Source organism: Danio rerio, chromosome 21, assembly GCF_052040795.2.
Source record: "Danio rerio strain M-AB ecotype USA chromosome 21, GRCz13ab, whole genome shotgun sequence".
NCBI lineage: Eukaryota > Metazoa > Chordata > Actinopteri > Cypriniformes > Danionidae > Danio > Danio rerio.
In genome coordinates, this window is record NC_141041.1 from 39,864,146 (window position 1) to 39,890,021 (window position 25,876).

General features: G+C 35.0%; 1 protein-coding gene across 1 annotated transcript in view; it reads left to right on the forward strand.

Moving 5' to 3' along the window:
- Nucleotides 1–25,056, forward strand: part of chm (CHM Rab escort protein) — a 107,564-nt gene extending 82,508 nt beyond the window's left edge. Inside the window, 4 exon segments of the mRNA NM_203461.3 lie at nucleotides 1,574–1,670; nucleotides 10,001–10,111; nucleotides 24,013–24,170; nucleotides 24,274–25,056. Coding sequence (NP_982286.2) covers nucleotides 1,574–1,670; nucleotides 10,001–10,111; nucleotides 24,013–24,170; nucleotides 24,274–24,537 — 630 coding nt within the window. The 3' untranslated portion in view covers nucleotides 24,538–25,056.
- Nucleotides 25,057–25,876: the final 820 nt, after the last annotated feature.

Sequence of the window (25,876 nt, forward strand, 5' to 3'; positions counted from 1 at the left end):
CATGCCATTCTTTTACTTATTTTCGTGTTGTCAGATTCAACAGATTCAAACAGCTCCCGGTAGGAATAGTTCGAGTGAACATAAAACAAAGCCGATTAAAACTTTACTTGCTCTGCTTAGCTGCACAGAACACAGCGAGCTCACATAATCCAGCATGCGTGTCGAACTACACTACCCACAATACACTTCGCTATGGACTACAAATCCCGTAAATATTCCATTTCCCCTCTCCTACAACACTAGTGTGCAACTTAAGCAAAACTGATACTAAAATTGTTTTACATTTGGTTTTGTAGTTCGGGCCTAAATAAATGTTTGTTGCCGTTTTTAATCGTTTTAAGTTCATTTGAATGACTATATATAAACCATTTGACATTATTAACGCATTTATTGGGTAAAATTGCTAGTTTTTACTGTCATTCAATGTGTTTTGGTCATTATCAATGCACTGTCACTTTAATTGAGCGTGAGCAGCGCGTCAAAAATAGACCCAGCGCCGAAACTATCGCTGCATTGCTGCTTCGGCGACGCTCACGCCTCGCTCTGACGCGCTGCTGCTGCGTGCGGTATGAAAGCTCTAATCTGTTAACATGAACGCCGAAAACACACGCGCTGCTCACCCTCTGCTCACGCGCCTCTGACGCTTGCGGTGTGAAACAGGCGTAATAAGCAAAAATTCCCAAAGACAGGCGTGCCAAGCTTGTGGCATCATATTCAAAAAGACTTAAGGCTGTAATTGCTGCCTAAGGTGCATCAACTAAGTATTAAGCAAAGGCTGTGAATGCTTATGTACATGTGATTTTCATTTTTTCAGGTTTTTTTATTTTGAATAAATTGCAACAATTTCAAAAAAATATTTTCACATTGTGATTATGGGGTATTGTGTGTAGAATTTTGAGGAAATAAATTAATTTAATCCATTTTTGAAATAATGCTGTAATATAAAATAGTACGGAATGTGAAGCGCTATGAATACTTTCCGGATGCACTGTATATTGACTATACAGTATATAGTGAAATGTAGTCGGTGAGCAGCGAGACCTAGGTGTCACTCAAGTGGCCACACCCTTATTTATTCAGACGTAATATAAATAAAACGGATGAGGTATAAAAATAAAAATTTACCCCCTTCACAGTTGTCATGAAGTGTAATATTAGCTATATACCCCAAAATATTTTTTGTACCAGGCTGTAAACACCATATTTTCTGCTGTAAAGTTGGCCATTTTAACAATGGAGTCATTAAAAATGTGCTCTATGTTGCAGCCGGGTCTAGCTGAATTTCGATAAATTGCAGTTTCAGTCACATCCGTATTAGCTTGACAAGGGAGATTGGGATGTTACCGCTTGGTTGAATTAAACAAATATATTTTGAATAATAATGGAAACTGGTAGCCAATGACATTCATAGTAGGAAAAACAAATACTATATAATCAATGACTAGCAGTTTGCTAAATAAATTTATTTGTGTTCAGCAGAAGAAAGTTGTGTGCCAAGCAAATGATGACAGAAATTTCATTTTAAGGTGAACAATTCCTTTAAGTAGTACTGTTTTTCCATATTTACTGGTAGATCTCTTTGGTGACCGTTCCTCCTGTGGAATCTTCTGGACCAGCTGTGAGGATGGTTGAGCTGTGTTCGTCCTCCATGACCTGCATGCCTGGCACCTGTAAGTTGTTTCATTTCATAAACAGCGATCACACAAACTGCATCAAGTATACATTCTACCTTAATCATATTGTAAATGCACCGTGTTACGCATTATTGAAAAGTTGTAACAGGATGTAAACCCTGACCCTTCTTGCTTACTTGAAGATAATGAGTTCCAAACAATTTACAGTTCTCATTTCTGCCAGTGTATCAATATTTACACAATAAAAATTGTGCAATATTAGGTAGGAAAAAAACTGTACAAAAGCACGCACATCTCTCCTAATTGGGTGCTCAGCCAAAACCGCAAAAAGTGCAAATTAAATGTAAATCAAAGGCGGCAACACCAAGGCTCCAAAAATACAAATTTATTAAATTAAAAAGGCTGACACAGAGCGTGTAACGTTTCGAGCCGCCGGCTCTTCATCAGACAATGTTAAACATTTGATTTACATTTAATTTGCAATATTAAGTAGGAACATAAAAAATTCAATTTAGTAAATAAAGCTTATAAACAGGGCAGCGCAGTGGGTAGTGCTGCCACCTCACAGCAAGAAGGTCACTGGTTTGAGCCTCGGCTGTGTTACTTGGCATGTCTGTGTGATGTTTGCATGTTTTTCCCGTGTTTGCGTGGGTTTCCACCAGGTTTTCAGCGCGAGTCCAAAGACATGCGCTATAGATGAATTGGGTGAGCTTAATTGGCTGCTGTGTATGACTATGAACGTGAGAGTGTATGGGTGTTTTCCAGTGATGGGTTGCGGCAGGAAGGGCATCCGCTGAGTAAAACATGCTGGATAAGTTGCCGGTTCATTCTGCTGTGGCGACAGAAAATGAATGAAAATAAAATGAATGAGTGAATGAAGCTTGTATACAGTACAGAATTTTTTTTATTATTTCCTAAATGCTGTTTAACAGAGGGAAGATTTTGGAAAGCTTTTTTAAAAACATAATAGTTATAATAATAATTCATTTGTTTTTGCCATGATGACTGAGCATAATATTTTACTTGCTTTTTTGCTATGTACTACCATTCAGCTTAAATTGCAATTTAAAGGCGCCAACACTGTTGGGTTTTGTCAGTGCTAGTTGTTTGCCTGTGGCTTGGTGCATCCTGGCCTTTAGAGTCAATTGCAATGGCTTCATATCAGAATTAAGATAGATTTAAAAATTCTCATATTGGCTTGTAAAGCTTTGCATGCTTTGGATCCTCATTATTTATCCCAACTGTTAACTATTTATTAGGTTCTTTTAGAACAGGGGTTCTCAACCAATTTTTGGAGGCCCACCTGTCTGACATCTAATTTGTTTGTATGAAATGCTCATTTGTTTATTAACAAATATTTAGAGTTGAAATCAGAATTATTAGCCCCCCTTTGATTTTTTTTTTTTTTGTCTTTTTTAAATATTACCCAAATTATGTTAAACAGAGCAAGGAAATTTTCACAGTATGTCTGATAATGTTTTTTCTTCTGGAGAAAGTCTTATTTGTTTTATTTCAGCTAAAATAAAAGCAGTTTTTAATTTTTAAAAACCATTTTAAGGACAAAATTATTAGCCCCATTAAGGACAAACCATCGTTATACAATAACTTGCCTAATTACCCTAACCTGCCTAGTTAACATAATTAACCTAGTGAAACCTTTAAATGTCACTTGAATATAAGTGTCTTGAAAAATATCTAGTAAAATATGATTTACGGTCCATTATGTCCATTAACACTCACAGGACATTAAATTGAAAATCTATGCGGTTATATATTAAATGAAACACAAAGAGAGACTTTCATTTCATGCATAGTTTGTGAACGAACAGACTTACGTGTACTAGTTGGAGACGCGATCATGAGGCTGCTTTTGCGCTGAATTTGAAGTTATCAATCAGAGAACAAGAGAAAGTGCATTACTTCCATTTTAATACAGCATATTAATAATAAAATCCTAAAATTACAGTATAATATTGAGAGGTAATTTTAATTTTGCGGCACAACAGTTGAGAATCCCTGTTTTAGTGGAACCCCCTACTGGTTTACATTCCATGGGAGATCTTTGACCTTTGGGAGAATGGGAGAATTTGACCTTTTTATAATTATTGTGGTTTTTATCTTTTTTTAAATTATGTTTATCTTCTGTGTAAAATGCTTTATGATGTTCCTTTAAAGGCGCAATAGAAAATTAAGTTTATTAATTGTATTGTTTGTTGTTGTTATTATAAGGACAAGAGAGAATGCTATTCAAACCTGTCCAAGATTGTGCACACAGTATAAAAACAATAACGAGAGAAGGTAGGACTCAAGCTTAACCAAGAGCACACATTCAAAAGAAAGACACAGATATGAAATGAATGCATGGCCTAAGCAAACTCGAGACAAGCGCTACATTCAGGACAAAACTGGAGCACTGTCTAGACTCTGTCACCAAAATGATAATAAAGAAGAGCAAAGAGTCCTGACACTGGCAGAGGTGTTGATTTTCTGCATAAATGGCATTTAGCCACACTATTACATAATGAAGTGGCACATTCCACAACATGTTATTTTGGCAGACTAGCTTCAATATTTTTGACTATCTCAAATGTTTTGAGCTCAATACAGGCTTCTTGAAAATACTTGAATTATAGGCATATGAATTCAAATCCTGGATATACTTAAAAACAAATATAGATCATTGAAAGTGCTTGATATGTTTTATTGAGTTTATGGTTTTATTTAAAAAACTGTACTGTGCTGCTTTCAAAAACTGAAAGAAATTCATGATTTAAAAATCTTTCATTTGAATCTTATACATGAACTGACAAATAATACATCAATATTTCAGAAACCGCGTTTGAACATTACCAGTATTGAATTGTACTATTTTATAGATAATTGTACCAATTATGGATAATTGTATTGAAGTTTTTTGAACATGACTGTTTGAAACGGTCACAGTTTCTGAAAATAATACATTCAAAAAATCATCATTAGCATTTTAGGACATTGTAAGTATTAATTGTAAGTGAAATGTTAAGTACAGGAAGGACTTTCATGGCATTATACACTAGCTGACAAAAGTCTTGTTGTCAATCCCAGTTATAAGAGCAACAAATAACCTCGATTTTCTAGTTGATCATTTGGAAAAGGAGCAGATAAATCATCTTTTAAGCTGCATCCCAATCATCACAAATACTACAGAAGACCTATTGGAACCGGCATGGACTCTTGGCATGGATTCTTACAGAAATAAGTCAAGTTTGTTAAAGGAAAAATCATGATTTGGCGTTACATTTAGTATGAGGGCGTGTGAGAGCTCTGCAGAGTGGAAGGCAACATCACCAGCCTGAGCTATCAAGACATTTGTGCTGCCCATTACATTACAGACCACAGGAGAGGACAAATTCTTCAGCAGGATAGCGCTCCTTCTTACACTTCAGCCTCCACATCAAAGTTCCTGAAAGGAAAGAAGGTCAAAATGCTCCAGGATTGGCCAGCCTAGTCACCAGGTATGAACATTATTGAGCATGTCTGGGGTAAGATGAAGATGGAGCCATTGAAGATGAATCTAAATAATCTTGATGAACTCTGGGAGTCCTGCAAGAAGGCTTTCTTTTCCATTCCAGATGACTTTATTAAGTTATTTAAGTCATTGCAGAGATGTATGGATTCAGTCGTCCAAGCTCATGGGAGTCATACACAATATTATTTGTCTTTCATATTAGCTACTTCTGATACCAAATGATCAACTAGATGTCAAGTTATTATTTGTTGTTCAGAAAACTTGTATAGGCAACAAGACTTTTGTCAGGTAGTGTATACCGAATATTTTTATGGTACAGTGACCGCTTATATGTCAAAAGATCAAGAGGATTTGAGTTCTAAGTTCCTTTAAAATGTTTAATAATTGAAAACTTTTAACTGGTAGTATAAATAAACTAGTTTTTTTTGCAAAACAAAGTTTGAGCTATTGCTGATCTTCCAAATCACATTGACGTTCCTTAAACGAAGCCAAATGTCAAAATTGTCCTTCAAAGCACACAGTTGACTGCCCACCTCAATGATGACTCCATCATTAACTGTATTTTTGTTATTTATGAAAGTTATCGTGTTGGTTATACTGGTGCCATTTTGCTATCAATCATCATGAAAGGAATAGATCAGTTGGAGATATAGAGGTATATCGGTCTTGGCGCGGACCCCAGCGACTGACTCCGTCCTCACGAGGGAATGAAAAGCTTAATCAGCGGAACTCCACTTCCTCTCTCTCTCCCTGGGAATTGAGTTCAGGGGGAAATGAAAGGAAGCTGGATCAGATCTATGGTTTGCTTTGCTATATCCCAATCCCACAGGGAGATGGATCGTAGCCGTTCCTCTTTAAGTAATGCACTTCTACCTCAGTGCATCCCTTGCAATCAGCGGATGATGATGAGCGTGACAGACATGCGTTCAGAGGAGAAGATGGTCTTTATTTATCATTAACCACTTTTGACACGACTGCTTTAGTTCCACTGCTAGGTATGTTGAATGTGTCCTCAAGGAATCACAGTTACTCCAAGACCACTGATTGTAGACTTTTAAAGTGAACCATGTGATTTTTCTTTTTTTGAGCCACTAGTGCCGTCAAACTAAATTGCAAAAAAAAAACAATTCACACCTCGATTTCTAAATAATTTGATGGTCCTGCCAGTCCTATTCATAAATATTTAAAGAGCCCCTATTTTGCATATGGTATTTCTAAACATAATAGTTTTAATAACAAATTTCTTATAACTGATTTATTTTATGTTTGCCATGATGACTGTAAATGATATTTGACTAGATATTTTTCAAGACACTTCTATACAGCTTAAAGTGACATTTAAAGGCTTAACTAGGTTAATTAGGTTAACTAGGCAGGTTAGGGTAATTAGGCAAGTTATTGTATAACGATGGTTTGTTCTGTAGACTATCAAAAAATATATAGCTTAAAGGGGCTAACAATTTTGACTTTAATGTTTGTTTGTTTTTTAACGGCTTTTATTCTAGCCAAAATAAAACAAATAAGACTTCCTCCAAAAGAATAAATATTATCAGACATACTGTGAAAATTTCCTTGCTCTATTAATCATCTTTTGGGAAATATTTAAAAAAGAAAAAAAAATTCAAAGGGGGGCTAATAATTCTGACTTCAACTGTATATAGTACAATTTTAAATTTAAAACCATTTAATAATTACAAAATTAAAATGAAGTAACAAGTTATTTCTTTGATGACTGGAAAAGAAAATTTGAAGCTATCACTTTACAATATACTAATGCCCTGTTTTTCTAGGCTTTATAGGTGATAATGGTCAGGACTGTTGGACCGTTATTGCGTTTTTAGCTTATAAGTAAACAAATTATTTTTTTATATAAGTACAAACTAGCTAGAGAGTAATGTGTAAATTGCTGAGTGGGCTAAATAATAATAATAATTAAAAAAAAATCTGTATTTTTTTAATTAAATGTACTTTTTTGCTTTTATTCTTTCCGTGATAAAAAAAAATATATTTATTTGTAGAGCAACCCATGTTCTGTTGTCATTAATATTTTAATACACTTTAATAGGTAGAACTGTCCGTATGAACAAAAGCAAGTGACGCATCAAAGTTTGATTTTAAAAAATCTTGAATGGTTATAAAAATCTTTGTAATCATTAAAATGATTTTAAAAAATAATTTGTTTAAAATCTTGAATGATATTAATGATATGATTTAGTTCTGGAAACTTCCTACTTCTCTGTTTATTTGTTCGATTTTACGGCCGGTTTCTTTTGGCCGCCCCCTGTTGTTTTAAAGAATATCACAACGGCGAACGCATCAAGTATAAAAGACTTGGGTTCAGGGACGCGGCACCAGTTTAAACCAGCCTTTAATCTGGCAACAATCTTTACAACGCAGTTACGATATTGCCAATGAGATAAATGTTAGATAACATGGTTCCGAACTGTCATAAATGACAATTTTATTTTTTCATGAGCCGTCCCATTCCTACTGTCATCATAGTAAAGACAAAAAAAGTTCGAAATTAGTTTATAACACTATTGTGAGTAAAAATATGTTGTAAAAAAAATCAGCTTACCAGCTCTTGCAAAAAATGTTTTTAAATAAACATTTCACAGGATGACAAATACATTTTCAAAGCATTCACCGTATATTTTGTTTAAGATTCTATACAAAACAGTATATGTCCATAACATGGTATTAATCCACCTTGCACTGCAAAAGTGTTAACTTTTAACTCTCCAGGACTTTTAAAATCAGCCTCTAGAGTGTCTTTGGCTGTAGCAAGTCATTTTTTTTTCAAGTTGGCGTGTGTCCCGTGTGTCTTTAAAGCCTTTAGCGAAGCTGCACCTTCTGTCCCACTGGAGATGCCTACATCTGTGCACCTCTCCATTGTGTGACACAGAGCCTGTATTCCGCCCTGAGCTGCGTGCACTACAATTCTTCTCTTTGATCCTCACACGCACAGTATTGTACCGCAGACCGCTGAAGAAGTAATGATAAGCCTGGAAGTGGTGTGTGTGAACTCTCGGGATTATCCAGGACATTTCCACAGATCCCACTTAGTAGAACTTTTCAGACCTTTGCGAGGATTGAGATTTGTTGTTTTGAATTTTGCTGCCCGCTCTTTTGGATCGCTTTCATGTGTACTTTAAGAGTCTAACTTTAGTTCTTCAATGATTCTTCAGGATGTTAGCCCAGATTCGTTCATTCGTTTGTGTGTGTGCATGTCCATTCGTTTGTTCGTGCATTCATGCGTGTGTGCGTGTGTTCTTTTATGCGTTTGTGTGTGCGTGCATGCTTTGTTCGTTCTCCTTCATCTTAGTCTCTATTTCAGATGTCGCCAATTATTTTCAGTTCAATTCCGTTCAAAATTATTTCTATAGCACTTTTACAATGTAGATTGTGTCAAAGTACTGTAGCTTAACATATGTTTTATGCAGTAGATACCAGGGGTGGACTGGCCATCTGGTAGACCGGGAAGTTTCCCGCTGGGCCGGCGTACTTTTTGGGCCGGGCTGATCATCTTCTTATGATCTGATCGGCCAATAAAACATTTAGCAGCCTGTCGTTTTATTCTGCCTATAATTGAGGATGCTTTGATCTGTGACTTTCTGAAAGTATGATGTTTTTTTTTTTTTAACAGACCGGCCCATATGACATAATCTGCAGCCCATTGGTTCTTTTCTTTATTGATATTGAGCTGACCCAATCACAAACTCCCATTTTGGGCTCTGTGTAAGCGTGCAACATCGGTGTGTATTTGTCAAAATAGTTAAGAGTCTCGCCTCTTTCAGACAAGCGCGCCTATGGAGAGTAGAAGCAACGTGCATCTATAAATACTTTTTATTTTTACTTTTCATCTGCACCAAGGCCTGCGGCAACTTCTTCCCATGCTGTTCCCTTAACCTGCAACTCTTTATTTTACAAATTCTATAGATCCTAAAGAACTGTATGCTACTTAAGCTCTATGAGTGTCATTCATATATTTTAAGATGCACCCGGTCAGAAGACAATCGCCTGTGAAATCATGACATTTTGTTTTTGATCGTCAGCAAGATGTAGGCCTATATAGTTATAATAATATTTATACAATATGGTTATAATGATATTTATACATGACCAAACTAGTGTGCAACTTAAGCAAAACTAATTCATTTATTATTATTATACATTTTTTTATTTTTTTATTTTTTTTTTAGTTTTGTAGTTTGGGTCCAAACAAATATTTGTTGTATTATTTAATCGTTTAAGTTCATTTTATTGACTATACACAATCTTTAAACTACATTGATGTTTTATTGATGAGTTAAACATTTTTTAAGGGTCTCTGACACATTGCTTTTATTATTTAACTTTATTTTGTTAATCAACATTAACTGTGTGCATCAGCAGGCAGTTTTTATGTTCATTATTTAATATGGGCTCTCTCAAAACACACAGGCACACACACACACACACACACACACACACACAAGATGGATTTCCAGTGTGGATTATAATTTTATTAGAATAATAAATTAAATTTTGTACAAGTTTGTAATATGTAAACTCTGATTATTTCCTATATATATATATGGCTTTTGTGCTTTTTTAGAATAGGAGTTGGTAAACATACTCAAGGGCGTGCACAGATGGGTAGCATTTTGATTGAATGTAGTGGACCGCTCTGGCCCAAAATGCCAGGGCTGATTGTTTTGTCCCAGTCCAGCTCTGTTAGATACCCTCAGTACTGGGAAACACCCATACACTCTCTTAACCCAGATTGCCATGCTCAATTCAATGTTTTTTGAAGCTATTGTTGTAAAGCAATATTTTTATTAATGAATTTTCATTTGAATTTTGTGATCCCTTACAGGTTTGGTCCACTTGACCTGTTCATCGTCTGGTACGGCCCAGCAAGATCTTGCTCCAGTAGTATCTCAATTATTTCACATTCCCACCACTCCGGGAGAAGATCCTTCAGAAGGTAAGACTCAAGCAAGCTCCTACACTTCCAGTTAAAAACTCCCCATCATTTAAACTCATTAACATCTTCTGTCCCCGATTGGCCATACAGATCCACCATACATCCTGCTAACAGCACTTAACTAACCTTGCCGTCCGTGTCAAAGAGAGATCATCTCTTCTTCTCTTTAAAGAAGAAAGAGCTGGTATTGCTGTGACATTCAGTGAAGGGCTTACACAGAGACGTTATTGGCGATAACAGTGATTGATATTGATGGTGGTGTGGCAGGCAAGGGCCAGGCGCTGCTCCCATTGATTCCCATTATGCTCTGTCAGGGTCTGCTTGGCTCCTTCAGAGTGAATCTGAGCACGAACTGTCACATATGACCTCACGTTACCTTCAGATCATGAGGGTAGAATCACATTGATTCCAAAAGTAGACCCGTTTATGCTACTTGTGATAGTTGTGGTAAAATGACAGTGTGGGAACTAAATGGCAATACAAGTTTTCAAGATGTTTTTTGTGTTAGTGTAGCCTGACAAACCTCTTTTTATAAGATAAAGTGCACACATCCTTATACAGTAACTGAGCAAGAAGAGACAATCATCATCCTTTAATGTCTTCTATGGTGTTAATTAAGTGGTGTATGGTTCATTTTATATGACTAATTCAGACGTTTGGATTCAGTTAATATAATATATTGATTTAAGATTAATTGGAGAAGAGTGGTCTCAAAGGCCAATAAACAAACTATATATATTCAAGTCTTTTTTGCCAATAATTGAAAATGTTTAAGTGTTTTTAAAATTATTTAGTTTGTGTTATTAAGGCTAATGATCAAATTACTTCTTTCTTTCTTCCTTCCTTTCCTCCTTCCTTCTTTTCCTTTCTCTTCCTTCCTTTCTTCCTTATTTCCTTTCCTTCTTTTTTCTCTTTCTTCTTTTATTTCCTTCTTTTTTTCTTATTTTTTTTTAGTTTCTTTTATTCTTTTCCTTTCTTTGTTTGTTTCTTTCTTTCTTCTTTTCTTTCTTTTTTCCTTCTTTTCGTTTCCTTGTCTCTTTCTTTTTTCATTTCTTTTGTTTTCTTTTCCTTCCTTTCTATCTTTCTTTTCTTTCTTTTTCTTTCCTTCTTTCTTTGTTTTTTTCCTTCTTTCCTTTCCTACATTTCCTTCCTTCTTTCTTTCTTTTCTTTAATTTATTTCCTTCTTCCTTTTTTTGTTTCTTTGATTTTTTACTTTATTCCTTTCGTTTCTTTCTTTGCTTCCTTCTTTCCTTTCTTCCTTCATTCTTTTTCTTTCTTTCCTTCTTTTCTTCCAGTATACTTTCCTTTTTCTTGCTTTTTCTTTTCTTCTTTTCCTTTCTTTCTTTCTTTCTTTCTTTCTTTCTTTCTTTCTTTCTTTCTTTCTTTCTTTCTTCCTTTCTTTCTTTCTTTCTTTTCTTATTTCTTTTATTTCATTTATTCATTCTTTCTTCTTTCCTTTCCTTTCTTTCTTTCTTTGTTCTTTTCGTTTATTTTTTCTTTGTTCCTTTGGTTTCTTTTTTCCTTCTTTTTTTTTCCTTTCTTTTATGTATTTCCTTTTTTCTTCCTATCTTTCCTTTTCGTTTCTTTTTTTCCTTCCTTTTTTCTGTCTTTCTTCTCCTTTTTTTCCTTCTCTTTCTTTTTGTTTCTTCTCTTTTCTTTTGCTTCCTTGGGATATGCGATGCTACATAATGCAGTATTTATTTTCCATTAAAATAATATATATATATATATTTCAGGGAATAGAAAGCTTCCCTACAACTTGAATGAACATTTTCAAGCCATGATTTACTGTTGCATAAAACAAATCAAACATTTTAACAATGCAAACAAACTAAAAGAATTAAGTTTCACCGCTGGTTTGCTTCACTAATATAGTTCTATCAACATAAATAATGTAATACAAATGATGTATAATAATCATATAAAAAAAGAATCAAACTATTATGTCATTACTTCAAGCAGTCTTATGGCTTCTGAAACATTGCCTCATTGCGTGGTCATATTTCAGCATTAAAAAAAATCGGTAGAGATATTTGGACAAGAAAGCCAGCACTTGTGCTTACCACAAGATACATCGCAATAAGCACATCTGCGATGTTTCTGTCATTTCAGTATTACCCAATGTATACCAATGTTTAAATGTTTTATTCACCCTAAAATGAAAATCATTTTACACCTTTTAAAAGTTTATTTCTTCTGTTGAACACAAAGATATTTTAAAGAATGCTCATTGACTTACATACAAAGAACAAAATGTTATGGAAGTCAATGGTTCCCAGCAACTATCATTTTTCAAAATTTCTATTGTGAGAATAGAAGAAAGAAACTTAAATAGGTTTGGAACAACTGAAGGGTGAGCAAATGATGACAACTTTCAATTTTGTTGAGCTGTAATAACAGTAGGATCAAGATCATCAAATCTATGGCATCCTCATCTAACAAACTCAGTCATTTTACCACACCTTTAATCTTTATCACTTTCCAGTCATTCACGCATTCTCCCCTGAAGCAATTCCTTTTTATATTGATTCTTGTTTTGAACTGAAGTACTTCTTTGGCCCGACTAAATAGAATGGTTGTAATTGTTTGTGTGTGTAAGCATGTGTGCTCAGGTGCGGGGCCGCTGCGGGGTGCGTGGCCCTGCTGGGCGACACACTGCCTTTTTATCACAGGAATGAGCTAGTACTATTTTAATTAAAATGTCAGAACAAATACTGGCAGAGGTCTTGAGGATGAATCGCTAGATAAGAAGAGCAGTGGGCCAGAACAGGTCAGAGAGACAAAGTCACCTGGGCAGATCTTCATTCATCCCCATAGTCAAAGCGCTGTCTGCGCGTGTGTGTGTGTGTGTGTTGGTTTAGATCATGATGGAGCCAAACAACACAAATCACAGCAGCAAGTGCATGTTTTATTAAAGATTTAGACCCATCAGAAAGATTAAGTCTCATGTATGACAACTAGATTTACACTAAAATCGTTTTTGACGATATAAAATTTTGCAATATAATAACATTAACAAAAATCCAAATTGCTACAGTTTCGATTTCTCCTAAATGTTTTTTATTTTATATTAAATTCCAACATTGTTCATTCATTCATTCATTTTCAATTCAATTCAGCTTTATTTCTATAGCGCTTTTACAATGTAGATTGTGTTAAAGCAGCTTCACATAGAAGATTATAGTGAATTGAAACAGTGTTTCAGAGTTTAAGTTTCAATTTGTTCAGTTCAGTGTGTTTTAATATTCACTGCTGAGAGTCCAAACACTGAAGAGCAATCTATCGGTGCGAAGTTCTACAAGTCCCGAACCATGCAAGCCAGTGGCGACAGCGTTAAGGAAAAAACTTCACCAATTGGCGAAAGTTAAGGATAAAAAAACCTTGAGAGAAACTAGGCTCAGGTGGGCACGACCATTTCTCCTATGGCCAAACATCTTGTGCAGAGCTGCAGTCTAGGCGCTGGAGGCTGGAGAATGCTGGACGTCAGCGAATACTTGGCTGTCTCTGGAGTCTCACAGGAATCAGACGCATGCTCTCTACTCCTCCATGACCACCACAGCAGCTGCTCAGAATGCGGCCTGGTCTGAGATTGTGGAAACCTTGGGATCATCTCTTCACAGAATCGCATCAGTGGCACTGCATAATCTCTGGGGGCCTCGGGATGAGTATAAAAAATAAAAAGAATAATTAGCGTAGCTGCTGTTTATAGTGTATATTAACGAGATGCGTAGAGCACATTCCTGCGTCATAATGCTATGTGATGCATTGAGTGTATGCTTTACTAAAAAGATAGGTCTGTAATCTAGCTTTGAATTGCAAGAGTTTGTCTGAGCTTCAGACATTATCAGGAAGGCTATTCCAGAGTTTAGGAGCCATAAAGGAGAAGACTCGATCTCCTTTACTCGACTTTCCTATTTTAGGTATTAACTACCTATTAGCCCTGAACTTGGAGATCTTAAAGAGCGGGTTGGCTTGTAGTGAGACAAAAGGTTGGTTAAATAAACAGAGCTAGATTATTTAAAGCTTTATAGGTAAGAAGTAATATTTTAAAATCAATACGAAACTTAACAGGCAGTCAATGTAAGAAGGATAAAATTGGGGCAATATGATGGTATTTTCTAGACCTGGTAAGAACTCTGGCAGCTGCATTTTGTACTTGCTGAAGCTTGTTAATAGAGAATGCTGGGCAACCAGTGAACAGATCATTACAGTAATCCAGCCTTGAAGTCAGAAAAGCATAGACTAGCCTTTCTACATCTGAGATGGATAGCATACTTCCTAACTTATTTCTTAGATGAAAGAAGGCGGTTTTTGTGACTTGGGATATATGATTTTCAAAAGATGAGTTGCTGTTTAATAGAACACCCAGATCTTTCATAGTAGAGCTAACGCTAACTTTGTATCCCTCTAATTGCTGGTCAAGTTGTGAGATAAGATGTGTACAGGATTTAGGCCCAATATAATTCTGTTTTGTCTGTAGGAGAAGAATTGTTGGTCATCCAATCTCTACCATATTTAATACTACAAGTTAGCTTAGACAGTTCAAACATCATTTTTCTTTGGCTCAGTGCCTTTATTCATCAGAGGTCGTCACAGCAGAATGAACCCCTTATCCAGCTTATGTTTTACATAGTGGATGCTCTTCCAGCTGCTTTTTCGTTTTTTTTTTTTTTTTTGCTCAGAAATTTATATTTTTTAGAATGTTGCTAGGCAGGAACTGGAGAAAATCAGATTCTCCCTAAAAAAAGAAAGAAGACAAATTCTATCAAATCTGGCAACCTTTCATAGATTATTTAAAAGACATAAATTCTACAGGCAATTTAAATTGAAGAGGCTCAGACTAATTTAGATTAAAACTGATGGTCAGTATTTTGTTTCCACTTGATTTATTAGATTTTTTCGTTTGTATTTCTTATTCTGTTATTATTATTGACTTATTTTATTTATGTATTATTAATTTACTTTCATATGTATTGTTTGAGCAAAATTGCCTCACAGCAAGAAGGTTGCTGGTTCGAGCCCCGGCTGTGTCAGTTGGCGTTTCTGTGTGGAGTTTGCATGTTTTTCTCGCGTTCATATGGGTTTCCTCCTGGTGCTTGTGGTATAGGTGAATAAGTGAATTAGGTAAGCTAAAATTGTCCGTTGTTTATGTGAGTTAATGTGCATGGATGTTTCCCAGTGATGGGTTGCAGCTAGAAGGGCATCCGCTGTGTAAAATATATGCTGGATAAGTTGGCGGTTCATTCCGCTGTGGTGACCCCAGATTAATAAAGAGACTAAGCTGAGAATGAAAATGAATGAATAAATGGAATAATGAATGTATTGTTTGTATATAATATATTTTATTTTCAACTGTTGTCAATGTTTATATGTCGGAATTTGTCATTAGCCTCTTTCACACTTACAGACCTTTCCGGAAAATTACCGGCAATTTTCCAGAAAGATCTGGATGTGTGAACTGGCCCTTTTTGAAAATACCGGTAAATTCATTCCAGAGAGAAGTTATTACATCACCGGTAATTTGCCGGAATGCTGCTGTGTGAATGCAGAAAGGAGATGCCAGAAACCCTCATCTCTGAGCGCGTACACATTTCTCCAAATAAAAATGGCATTTCTCTCTGCATTAATTGTGGAATATGTTGAATATTAAAAAGTACAATAATTGTTTTTGACAGAAATTAAGTAAATGTTTCCCAAAATCAAAAGTGCAGAAACATTCTCGTCATGCTATATAGAAAAAATATTTTGTGAACAGGTCGGCTATAGAGAGCAGTGTTTGTATAGTGTGTGTGTGTGTGTGCGCGCTGGGCCAATGTGTATTAGAGGTTTGCTGTGGTTTGGAAGGTTTGCAGCTGCAGGCATGTGTTAGCCACCATCAGGAGTGCTGCTGTATGCTAATCTGACATTTGTCACATCTGGGAGCATGTGTGTGCGTATGTATGACCAAAAGAGAGCCACTGCGTCTTCTGGCTGTTGGCCCGAACACTTGCATACTTATTGTTGCTTCAATTTAGTTTATACTAGAGCTGTCGTAAAGTAAAAACACTCCCATAGATGTTCATTAGAAACATAGAATTGGAGGCAATGCATGTCATGGAGAAGCAAGTAGTTCCACACACTGAAATTTCATTTAATTTATTGTGTTTTTAGAGCATATGCTGGTATTTTGATGAAATAAGATAACTACATTTTGGTTTTGACACCATAGCTGGCCTTAGATACCAATATAGTGGAGTTTTAGGTTACTTATATTTTATGGGTTTGTTAATGCTTATCATTTGATAATAGTTCGACTAGATTATACAGTTACATACATACATACATACATACATACATACATACATACATACATACATACATACTATGGCAAGCCGTTTTAACATTTATTCTATAGCCCGTACTAGTATCTATTTTCTTGTTACTAGTACTTATTTTTTAGATACTAGTATCTTTTCCATTAAGTACTAGTGCATATTCGTTAGATACTAGTGCTTATTCATTAGATACTAGTGCCTATTCTTTAGATACTAGTTCATTGTAAAATATACTAGTGCTTACTCATTAGAAACTAGTTCTTTATATTAGCTACTAGTACTTAATCATTAGATACTAATATCTATTAAATAGATACTAGTACTTATTCATTCGATACTAGTATGTATTCATTAGATACTAGTATCTATTTAATTGATACTAGTACTTATTTATTAGATACTAGTACTTATTAAATTTATACTAGTTTTTATTTATTAGTTACTAGTACTTATTTTAATAGTGACTAGTAACTATTCTGTTGTTACTCGTAATAAATAAAAAAAAATTCCCATTCATTTCTATGGGATCTCTAATTGAGATATCAACTATTCACTTTTGACTTGTATGTATTCCAGCTATGACTAGTGCATATTTGTATCTACTAGTAGTTAATCATTAGGTACTAGTACTTATTACTGAGATACTACTACCTAATTAATAGATACTAGTACTTATGTATTAGATACTAGTCCTTATTCATTAGGTACTAGTATCTATTAAATAGATACTAGTACCTATTTATTAGATACTAGTACTTATTAAATAGATACTAGTACTTATGAAATAGATACTATAACTTATTTAAAAGATACTAGTACACATTTATTAAATACTAGTACTTGTTTGAAATGTTTCTAGTAACTATTTTTATTTTACTAGTAAAATGTTTAATTGAACTCTACTCTTCCGTTTGTACTAGTCTTAGCATAAGACGAGTAAAAAACTGAATTGACTAGCAAAAAAGGGATTGTTACTAGTAATAGTTACAAAAGATACTAGTGTCTAATAAATAAATACTAGTACTAATAAATAACTACTAGTATCTATTTAATAGGTGCTAGTATCTATTTAATAAGTACTAGTATCTATTTAATAAGTACTAGTATCTATTTAATAAGTACTAGTATCTATTAATTCGGTAGTAGTATCTCAGTAATAAGTACTAGTACCTAATAATTAACTACTAGTATATAAAAATATGCACTAGTCACAGCTGGAATACATACTAGTCAAAACTGAATAGTTGATATCTCAATTAGAAAATAAAAAAAAAACACTGCTTTTATTCTAGCCAAAATAAAGCAAATAAGACTTTATCCAGAAGAAAAAAATATTATCAGACATACTGTGAAAATTTCCTTGCTCTGTTAAACATCATTTGAGAACTATTTAAAAAAAGAATTAAAAAAACAAAGGGGGCCTAATAATTATTGACTTCAACTGTATATACACACACACCCACATATATACAATGTTATACTGTTTATGATGAATCTTTTAATTTCAAGTTTTATTATTGAATAATATGCAAATGTTCAGCTTATTCTTTTAAAATACAATATGTAAAGTATTTGTCTGTTTGTGGATTGTATGAGAGACCTACTATAGCCTTATTTACCAAACAAGTGGTTCTATTTGGATTTTCTTTTGCATAAACCTTAAAGACACTGTATGTAATTTTTGCTGGTAGAGGGCATGTATTCACAACAGACATAAAGGAGTTTGATGATGCCATGACTAAGTGTGGAATAATGGAAGTTTTTATCTTAATTACTTAAAATCATGTTCATGGATGAGCTAAAGTATTAAGGATTCACCATTATATTAAGCAGACTGAGGATATAAGCTCTCAAAGCAAAGCAAAACAAAACAGCTGAAGAAATTGTTGATGAGAGACTATAGCTTGATGCAGCAGGAAAGTAGCGGAGCTTTTTTTTATGCCACAGTTGGCCGCTTCTGATTCTTATGATCATGTGGGAAGAAGCAGCACTGTTTTATCATACTAAGTTAATAAAACTTAAAGTTCTGGTTCTGGTTCAGTTTAATAAAATGCACAACATATTGAAGCGGCTTTGTATTTCTATGTTTTGTATAATTAAAATGCTGTGTGACATTATTAGCATTGCAACACTTTTAAATAACTTATTTCTCTAAAAGTGAACATTATTTGAAACATTTGGCATAATTACACCACGGCTGAAGTATTCATTTTAAAGAGGTATGTTTTAAAACTGTTTTAGTCTCGCAAAGCTTATGTAGACTGTGTTCTTTTTTTATGAATGAGTTTATATGCATAGAGGTGTTGCTCAGCCACTGAAAGCCTCAGACGAAAGATTGGCTATTTTCAAGTTCATGAGGTATCTTTTATAGCATCGACAATATAGTCTGTTAAATAGACCTAAGGATTCGTTTAGTTGTTCAAGTGTAAAAGTAGATGAAAACAAGCAATGTACAAGGATCAGCGAGCACAATTGAAAATGTAAGTCACTCATTGTCTTGGTAACATAATTGTAATGTAAAACGATGACAGGATATACAATATACGATGACTCTGACAAGAAAATGTATTTTACATTTAATTCGTAATTCAAGTTCAATCATACGAAAATGCACGATTTTAAAAAGGAGGCGTGGCACCTAACCCCGCCCCTAAACCCAACTGTCATTGAGTGATGAGAAAATTATAATAAAATGTTCAAATTGGATTGTACGAACTTGTATGAATTAACCACTAAATCATAAAGTTACGAATTGCTGTGAGATTGCGTTGGTTTATATATCTCACTTTTAATCATTTGAATGTGTTTGTGATGATTATAAATGTCAGTTTTCAAAAACAAATTATTCCGTAGTTTTGCATTGTTGTATAAATGTTTGCATTAGTTTGTTTATCCATAGAAACACTTTCTTCCTTCTAATTAGTTCTCTTACAATTCTGTCCATATATCATCAAGTCACATGTCCATGACTGTCTGGACTGTATAATAAAAGAGATTGTATGGCTGTGTGTATTCAGCTAAAGGTGCAGCGTTTTGTGAATCGGTGACCCGTCAGCATTCAGAGGGAAGGGTGGGTGGTGTATTTGAAGCTGCGTTAAACATTTGATGCCGCCACACCTCTCCCCCTCTCCAAATTAAGCAAATCACCGGGCCACTCCGGGCAGGAAAAGGAACACGCGTCATAATTGTGTGACATTTGGGTAATGACCGTTCTGACATTTCAGACTGACACCTTCTCCCTCTTGCTTTTTCTAGCCTTTCTTTTCCCACCTTTTTGCGGCAGAGGCTCGTGTATTTAAAGGGTAATGATACAGACTGACAGCTTTACGCTTTAAACGAACCAGTCACACACACACACACACACACACAAGCACACACACACACACACTTGAGATTCTGTGCTCTTCTTTCAGCCCAAAGAGCCTAAGATGTCATCAAAGGAGAGGGGAAAAAAAGAGATTGTATGACCTATGTCATGTACTCGCTAACAAAATATTGACTTACCGCGAATAAATCAGTTTAAATCATCTCTTGAAATTGTGTGAATAGTTTATATACACTCACCGGCCACGTTTTGACTTTGAACGTGTCATGTTTGTTGGTGCCAGATGGGCTGTTCTGAGTATTTCAGAAACTGCTGATCTACTGGTATATTCATGCACAACCATCTCTAGGGTTTACAGAGAATGTTCAGAAAAAGAGAAAATATCCAGTGAGCAGTAGTTCTGTGGGCACAAATGCCTTGTTGATGCCAGAGGTCAGAGGAGAATGGCCAGACTGGTTCGAGCTGATAGAAAGGCAACAGTAACACAGTCAGATCTCAAAAACCACTCGTTAAAACTGAGGTATGAAGGAGAGCATCTCTAAATGTACAACCTCGAACCTTGAATCGGATAGGCTACAGCAGCAGAAGACCATACCGGGTGCCACTCCTGTCATCTAAGAAAAGGAAACTGAGGCTATAATTCAAACAGGCTCACCTAGATTTGACAATAGAAAATTGAAAAACGTTGCCTAGTCTGATGCGTCTCGGTTTCTGCTCAACATTCAGATGGTAGAGACAAAATTTTGCCTTGAATCAACGGTTCACGCTGGTGGTGGTGGTGTAATGATGTGAGGGATATTTTCTTGCCACACTTTGGGCCCATTTGTACCAATTGAGCATTGTGTCAACACCACAGCCTACCTGAGTATTGTTGACCATGTCCGTCCCTTTATGATCACAGTGTACCCATCCTTTGATGGCTACTTCCAGCAGGATAACACACCATGTCATAAAGCGTAAATCATCTCCGACTGGTTTCTTTAACATGACAATGAGTTCACTGTGCTCAAATGGTCTCCACAGTCAGCAGAACTCAATCCAATAGAGCACCTTTGGGATGTGGTGGAGATTTGTATTATGGATGTGCAGCCAACAAATCTGCAGCAACTGCGTGATGCTATCATGTCAATATGGAAAACAAAAACAGTGTGATTGGTTGCTTTATATTTTTTGGTACATTTTTTTCCTGACTAAAGGTCCATTGACACAAAGGTCAAAAATATAAAATTTAAACATAACGATAATTATATTTGTGTCCACACCAGCAATGTTTTTTGTTGTTGTTTGTTTGTTTTTTGGTATTTATCCCCTTGTAACCAGCAGGTGCCCTCAGTGTGCTACTTTTCTAGCACATTTGTCCAGTGAATCCAGTTCATGTAATCAAACAGTGAATTTAGCAATCTTAATCAGTGTCGTGTAATAAAAACAACAAAAAGAAATCCCAGAATTTTAAATGGAGGCAACACAAAGATGCCAAAACTAGCACTGGATACATGTGGTGCTTTTATTTTTATACTTCAGTTTGTTAGCTTCCATGTAATACAAATTTTTATACAGCAGTTCTGTCTGGTTGAATCTGATTGGCTGATAGCCATGCGATATTCTGCAATATCAGAACTCTTACAGCCTCTTCACTCTTGTGTATTACTCCGCCAACCCGAGTGGCAAGCAGAGGACAAGAGTTTGAAAAATATTGCAGCTGTTGGACAACTACTTTTGAGGCTTTTTTTAAGGTGAGAATGTTGTTTTGAAGCAAAGCAATAACAGTTGACGTTGTCCATCAACAAGATGGTGACAGAGACCGTATAATAAGCCCTTAGAGGAGAAAAAGTCAGCGTACAACTACAAACTACAGCTGATAAAATCATTTCTGGTGACATTCTAAGTCGATCTCTCTCTTTTGTATGTTGTAGTGCCATATGTATATAATAGTGTATACACATAGTAGTGTATTGAGTCTGAGATGGGACTAATGTTTAAGGAATGTATGTTTTTTGTGTTGGCCACTTTTTGTATAACCCTGACTTTTCGGTTGGCCATCTGTTTGTTTTTAGTGTGTCTCCTGTTTTCGTTACTGCAGACTAGTTAAGTAAACAGAAAGAAAGAAGAAATGTCCACAATTTTTTAGCATTTTTCCTTATTGCAAACACGACAGTAATCTGGTAGTGATTGCATTGCTTTGACTTTTTCGGGGTTAAATCATGTGATGTGATTACAACAGAAAAATACTGGGAAATGTCTGTAGACTGATGGCATTTTATGCTGTTTTGCCTTATAATCTTAAAATGTGAGCAAAATCATCTATTTTGCCATAATTTTAGACATTACGCTAGAGAATTGTTCAAATAGTAGCTATAAAGTGATGTTTGTGAAGTAGCAACAGTTTCTGCTGTGCTGACGTGCCAACACACGCCTCCTTGCAGTGCCGATATACAGCCATATCGCAGTGATACTTGTGTGATATTGTTCATGTATCACTTCTTGTTGTCAAGATATACCTTATCTTTAAATAATTTTTAAAAAGATGATTTGACATCAAGAAGTGTGCAACTTCACAATGTTTTCTCTAGCTTTAAATTGTGTGAGCTTTTTATATTCCAACAGATTGTGACTGGCTGTTTTATTATTTATTAGCTGGAGAAAAGAAAAAACACTCTGAAAGTGTTGCCAATGATATTATTTCTCTACATCTTTACAAAAGCTGAAGTCTGAGCATTCAGAACAATGTTGAGAACAATGTGAGAACATTGTGTATTTATCTTTATAGTTATCACTTATGGTATGAACAGCCCTTAAGTGTCTTCTTTTTCTTATTTCTGTACAAAATATTTTGGAGACAAGATTGTATGCTGCAATTGAAAAGTCAGTCAGTGGACTTTTAACAAACTGGTACTGTCCGCTGTCCTTGGTGCTGAAGTTATCACTGTTTGATTCTTATTAAAAACAACACGTTTCTTGTGTGAAAGTCTTAGACTACTTTGTGTATGGAAGCACCTTACATTTTTAGGACACAGATTCTAAAACTTCTATGTACACATTCAAAATCTTTCCTTATGCTTGTTTTTATTTTGAATTTATTAGATATTTTAATCTCAACATTTAAAGTTTAATATTCTAATAAAATGCAGCATTATATATTATATTATATTATATTATATTATATTATATTATATTATATTATATTATATATCAACGATTTAGAGATTATATGGAGAATTTGGTCCACAATCAAATGGTGCATCCTTATAATCCTAACGTTGACGTTTATCCGACCAGACAACTTTTTCCCAGTTTTCAACTGGGCAGTTGAAACTGTTTGGGCAATTGGAACTCAACAGTTTTCAATTTTACTGAGCCCATACAAGTGAAAACCCTTAGTTTCCTATTCTTAGCAGACAAGATCTCAGCATACTCTTCTGCTGCTGTAGCCCATCTGCTTCAAGGTTAGACGTGTTTTGCTTTCAGGAATGCTTTTCTGCTTGTTGAATCAAGTGAATATTTGAGTTTATTTTTGCCCTTCTATCAGCTCAAGCCAGTCTTGGTGTTTTCCTAAGGTGCTAAGGCATTTTTAGCAACAAAATCTTCTTTTTCTTCAGACTATATTGATTATACATAAACATTTCAGTAGATTGTTTGTAAAATATGATAAGCATTATGTATTTTGTGAAATGGGATGACCACTAAACATTCATAGTTCATATTCTTTGCCAGGAAAGTTTTAGATGAGTGTATAGTTAATGTAGAATTCAATTATTAAATTACTGAAGGGACGTTTACACAGACATTCATAAATGTCTACAAAATCTTTTTAATAACATGCTAATTTCTAATATTTTTAAGTGATTATGTTATGCGAATACATTTTCAGCAATTGCCAAAAATACTTTTTATGGGTTAAAATGGTGGATTTTTCTTTCATGCCATAAATCTTTACAATATTAAGTAAAGATTGTGTTCCATAAAGACGTTTTCTTACTATTTGAATGTGGATTTTCTTACTATTTAGGTTTCTTTGAACCCTCAGATTCTAGATTTTCAAATAGTTGTATCTTGGTCCAATATAATCATATACTAATAAACAATACATTAACATTTTTTGAATGATGCATCAGTCTAAATGTTTTACCAATTGACCCTTATGACTGGTTTTGGGCTCCAGCGTCATTGTAATATTTGTCAAGGCAGGGTGAGATATCTACCAGCTACTTTAGTTAAAGACATTGAGACCGAAAAAAACTGACTGTTTAAACATCACATTACAGGCACAGGGGAGATAAGCAAGCCTGCAGTGTTATGGGTCATGTACTTCAACATGAGGGACACGTCAGCCATGGACAGCAGCTGCTACAGCCTACCGAGCAACGTCCACGTGTGCACTGGTCCTGATGCTGGACTGGGCAGCGACTACTCCATTAAACTGGTGAGTCTAGCAGAGGGAGGCAGACTCTACACTCTGTGGATCAAAAATAGCTTCTAGGCCATATCATTCAAGAAAAATAGGATTGTTTCTGCTTATTTTTCAGGCTGAATCAGTATTTCACTGTCTCCTCCCTGATGAGGAGTTCTGCCCGCCTGCACCCAACCCTGAGGACATCATCTATGATGGTGACGCTCCACAGGCTGAAGGACCAGGGTTTGATGAGAGTAATGACACAGAAGCGAATAAAATCCAGGCAGAGGAAGAAGGAACCAGCAATGAGATGAATCCTGAGAACTCTGAAGCAGCAGAGATGGTCAGTGCTGCGCAGGAGACCACGCTGGACACCAATCCACCGTCTGAAGAGTAACTTCTTTAGAGGTGTTTGATTCACCGAGCATGTGAATTCACAAATGTGTCATGTTCTGGAGGGCCAGTAGGTCTCAAAGTTGACGTTTTCAATCCTGTTATGTTCTTTTTATATATATTTTATGTGCCTTTCTTTTGCATTTTCACACTCTACACCCTTTATGCCATTTTATTTTGACCGGTAACTGTAAAGCAGGTTATAAGTTCGCTTTCTAAAAGCCAAAATGCTGTTCTTTTTCTTTTATTTCAGAATGTGTTCTCAATTTTGCATGTTCCAAGCAAGGTGCCTATTATATATATTTATTTGAATGAGGAAAAACACACTTGATTATGGCAAGGGATTGCTACTTTAAATTTTGTAAAGACTCATTTTTGTTACAATCTTCAATTTCAAATGTCTATTCAAATGCTCTCTTGTCTTAAGTCTGTTTTGCATCATTACATCCATTAAACCGCTATAAATATATCATGCAGAAATGGTTGCAGGCATTAAATCTTTAATTGACAATGTGTTTTGGGATTTATGTCTTCATTGTTTGCATGTTTTAAATCCACTGCTAAAAGCCTAGCTCTTTATTTTGTGGATGGCAAATACAGTTAAAGTCAGAATTATTAGCCCCTTTTTAATTTTTTTTCTTTTTCTCAAATGATGTGTAACAGAGCAAGGACATTTTCACAGTATGTCTGATAATATTTTTTCTTCTGGAGACAGTCTTATTGGTTTTATTTTGGCTAGAATAAAAGCAGTTTTTATTTAAAAAAAAAAAAAAAAACATTTTATGGTCAAAATGATTAATCCCTTTAAGCTATATATTTTTTCAATAGTCAACAGAACAAACCATCATTATACAATAACTTGGCTAATTACCCTAACCTGCGTAGTTAACCTAGTTAAGCCTTTAAATGTCACTTTAAGCTGCATAAAAGTGTCTTCAAAAATATTTAGTAAAATATTATGTACCGTCATCATGGCATGAGTAATTAATAACTTAACTTATATTTTGGGTGAACTAACCAATTAAATTATTTGGTAACACTTTACAATAAGGTTCATTAGTTAATGCATTTACTAACATTAACTAATCATGAACAACACATGTACAGCATTTATTATTCATAATTGAACATTTACTAATGCATTAATAACATCCAAGTCTATGCTTGTTAACATTAGTTAATGCACCATGAGTTAACATGAACTAACAATGAACTATTGTATTTTCATTAACTAACGTTAACTAACATGAACAAATACAGTAGTAAATGTATTGTTCATTGTTTGTTCATGTTAGTAAATGCATTAACTAATGAACCTTATTGTAAAGTGTGACCAATTATTT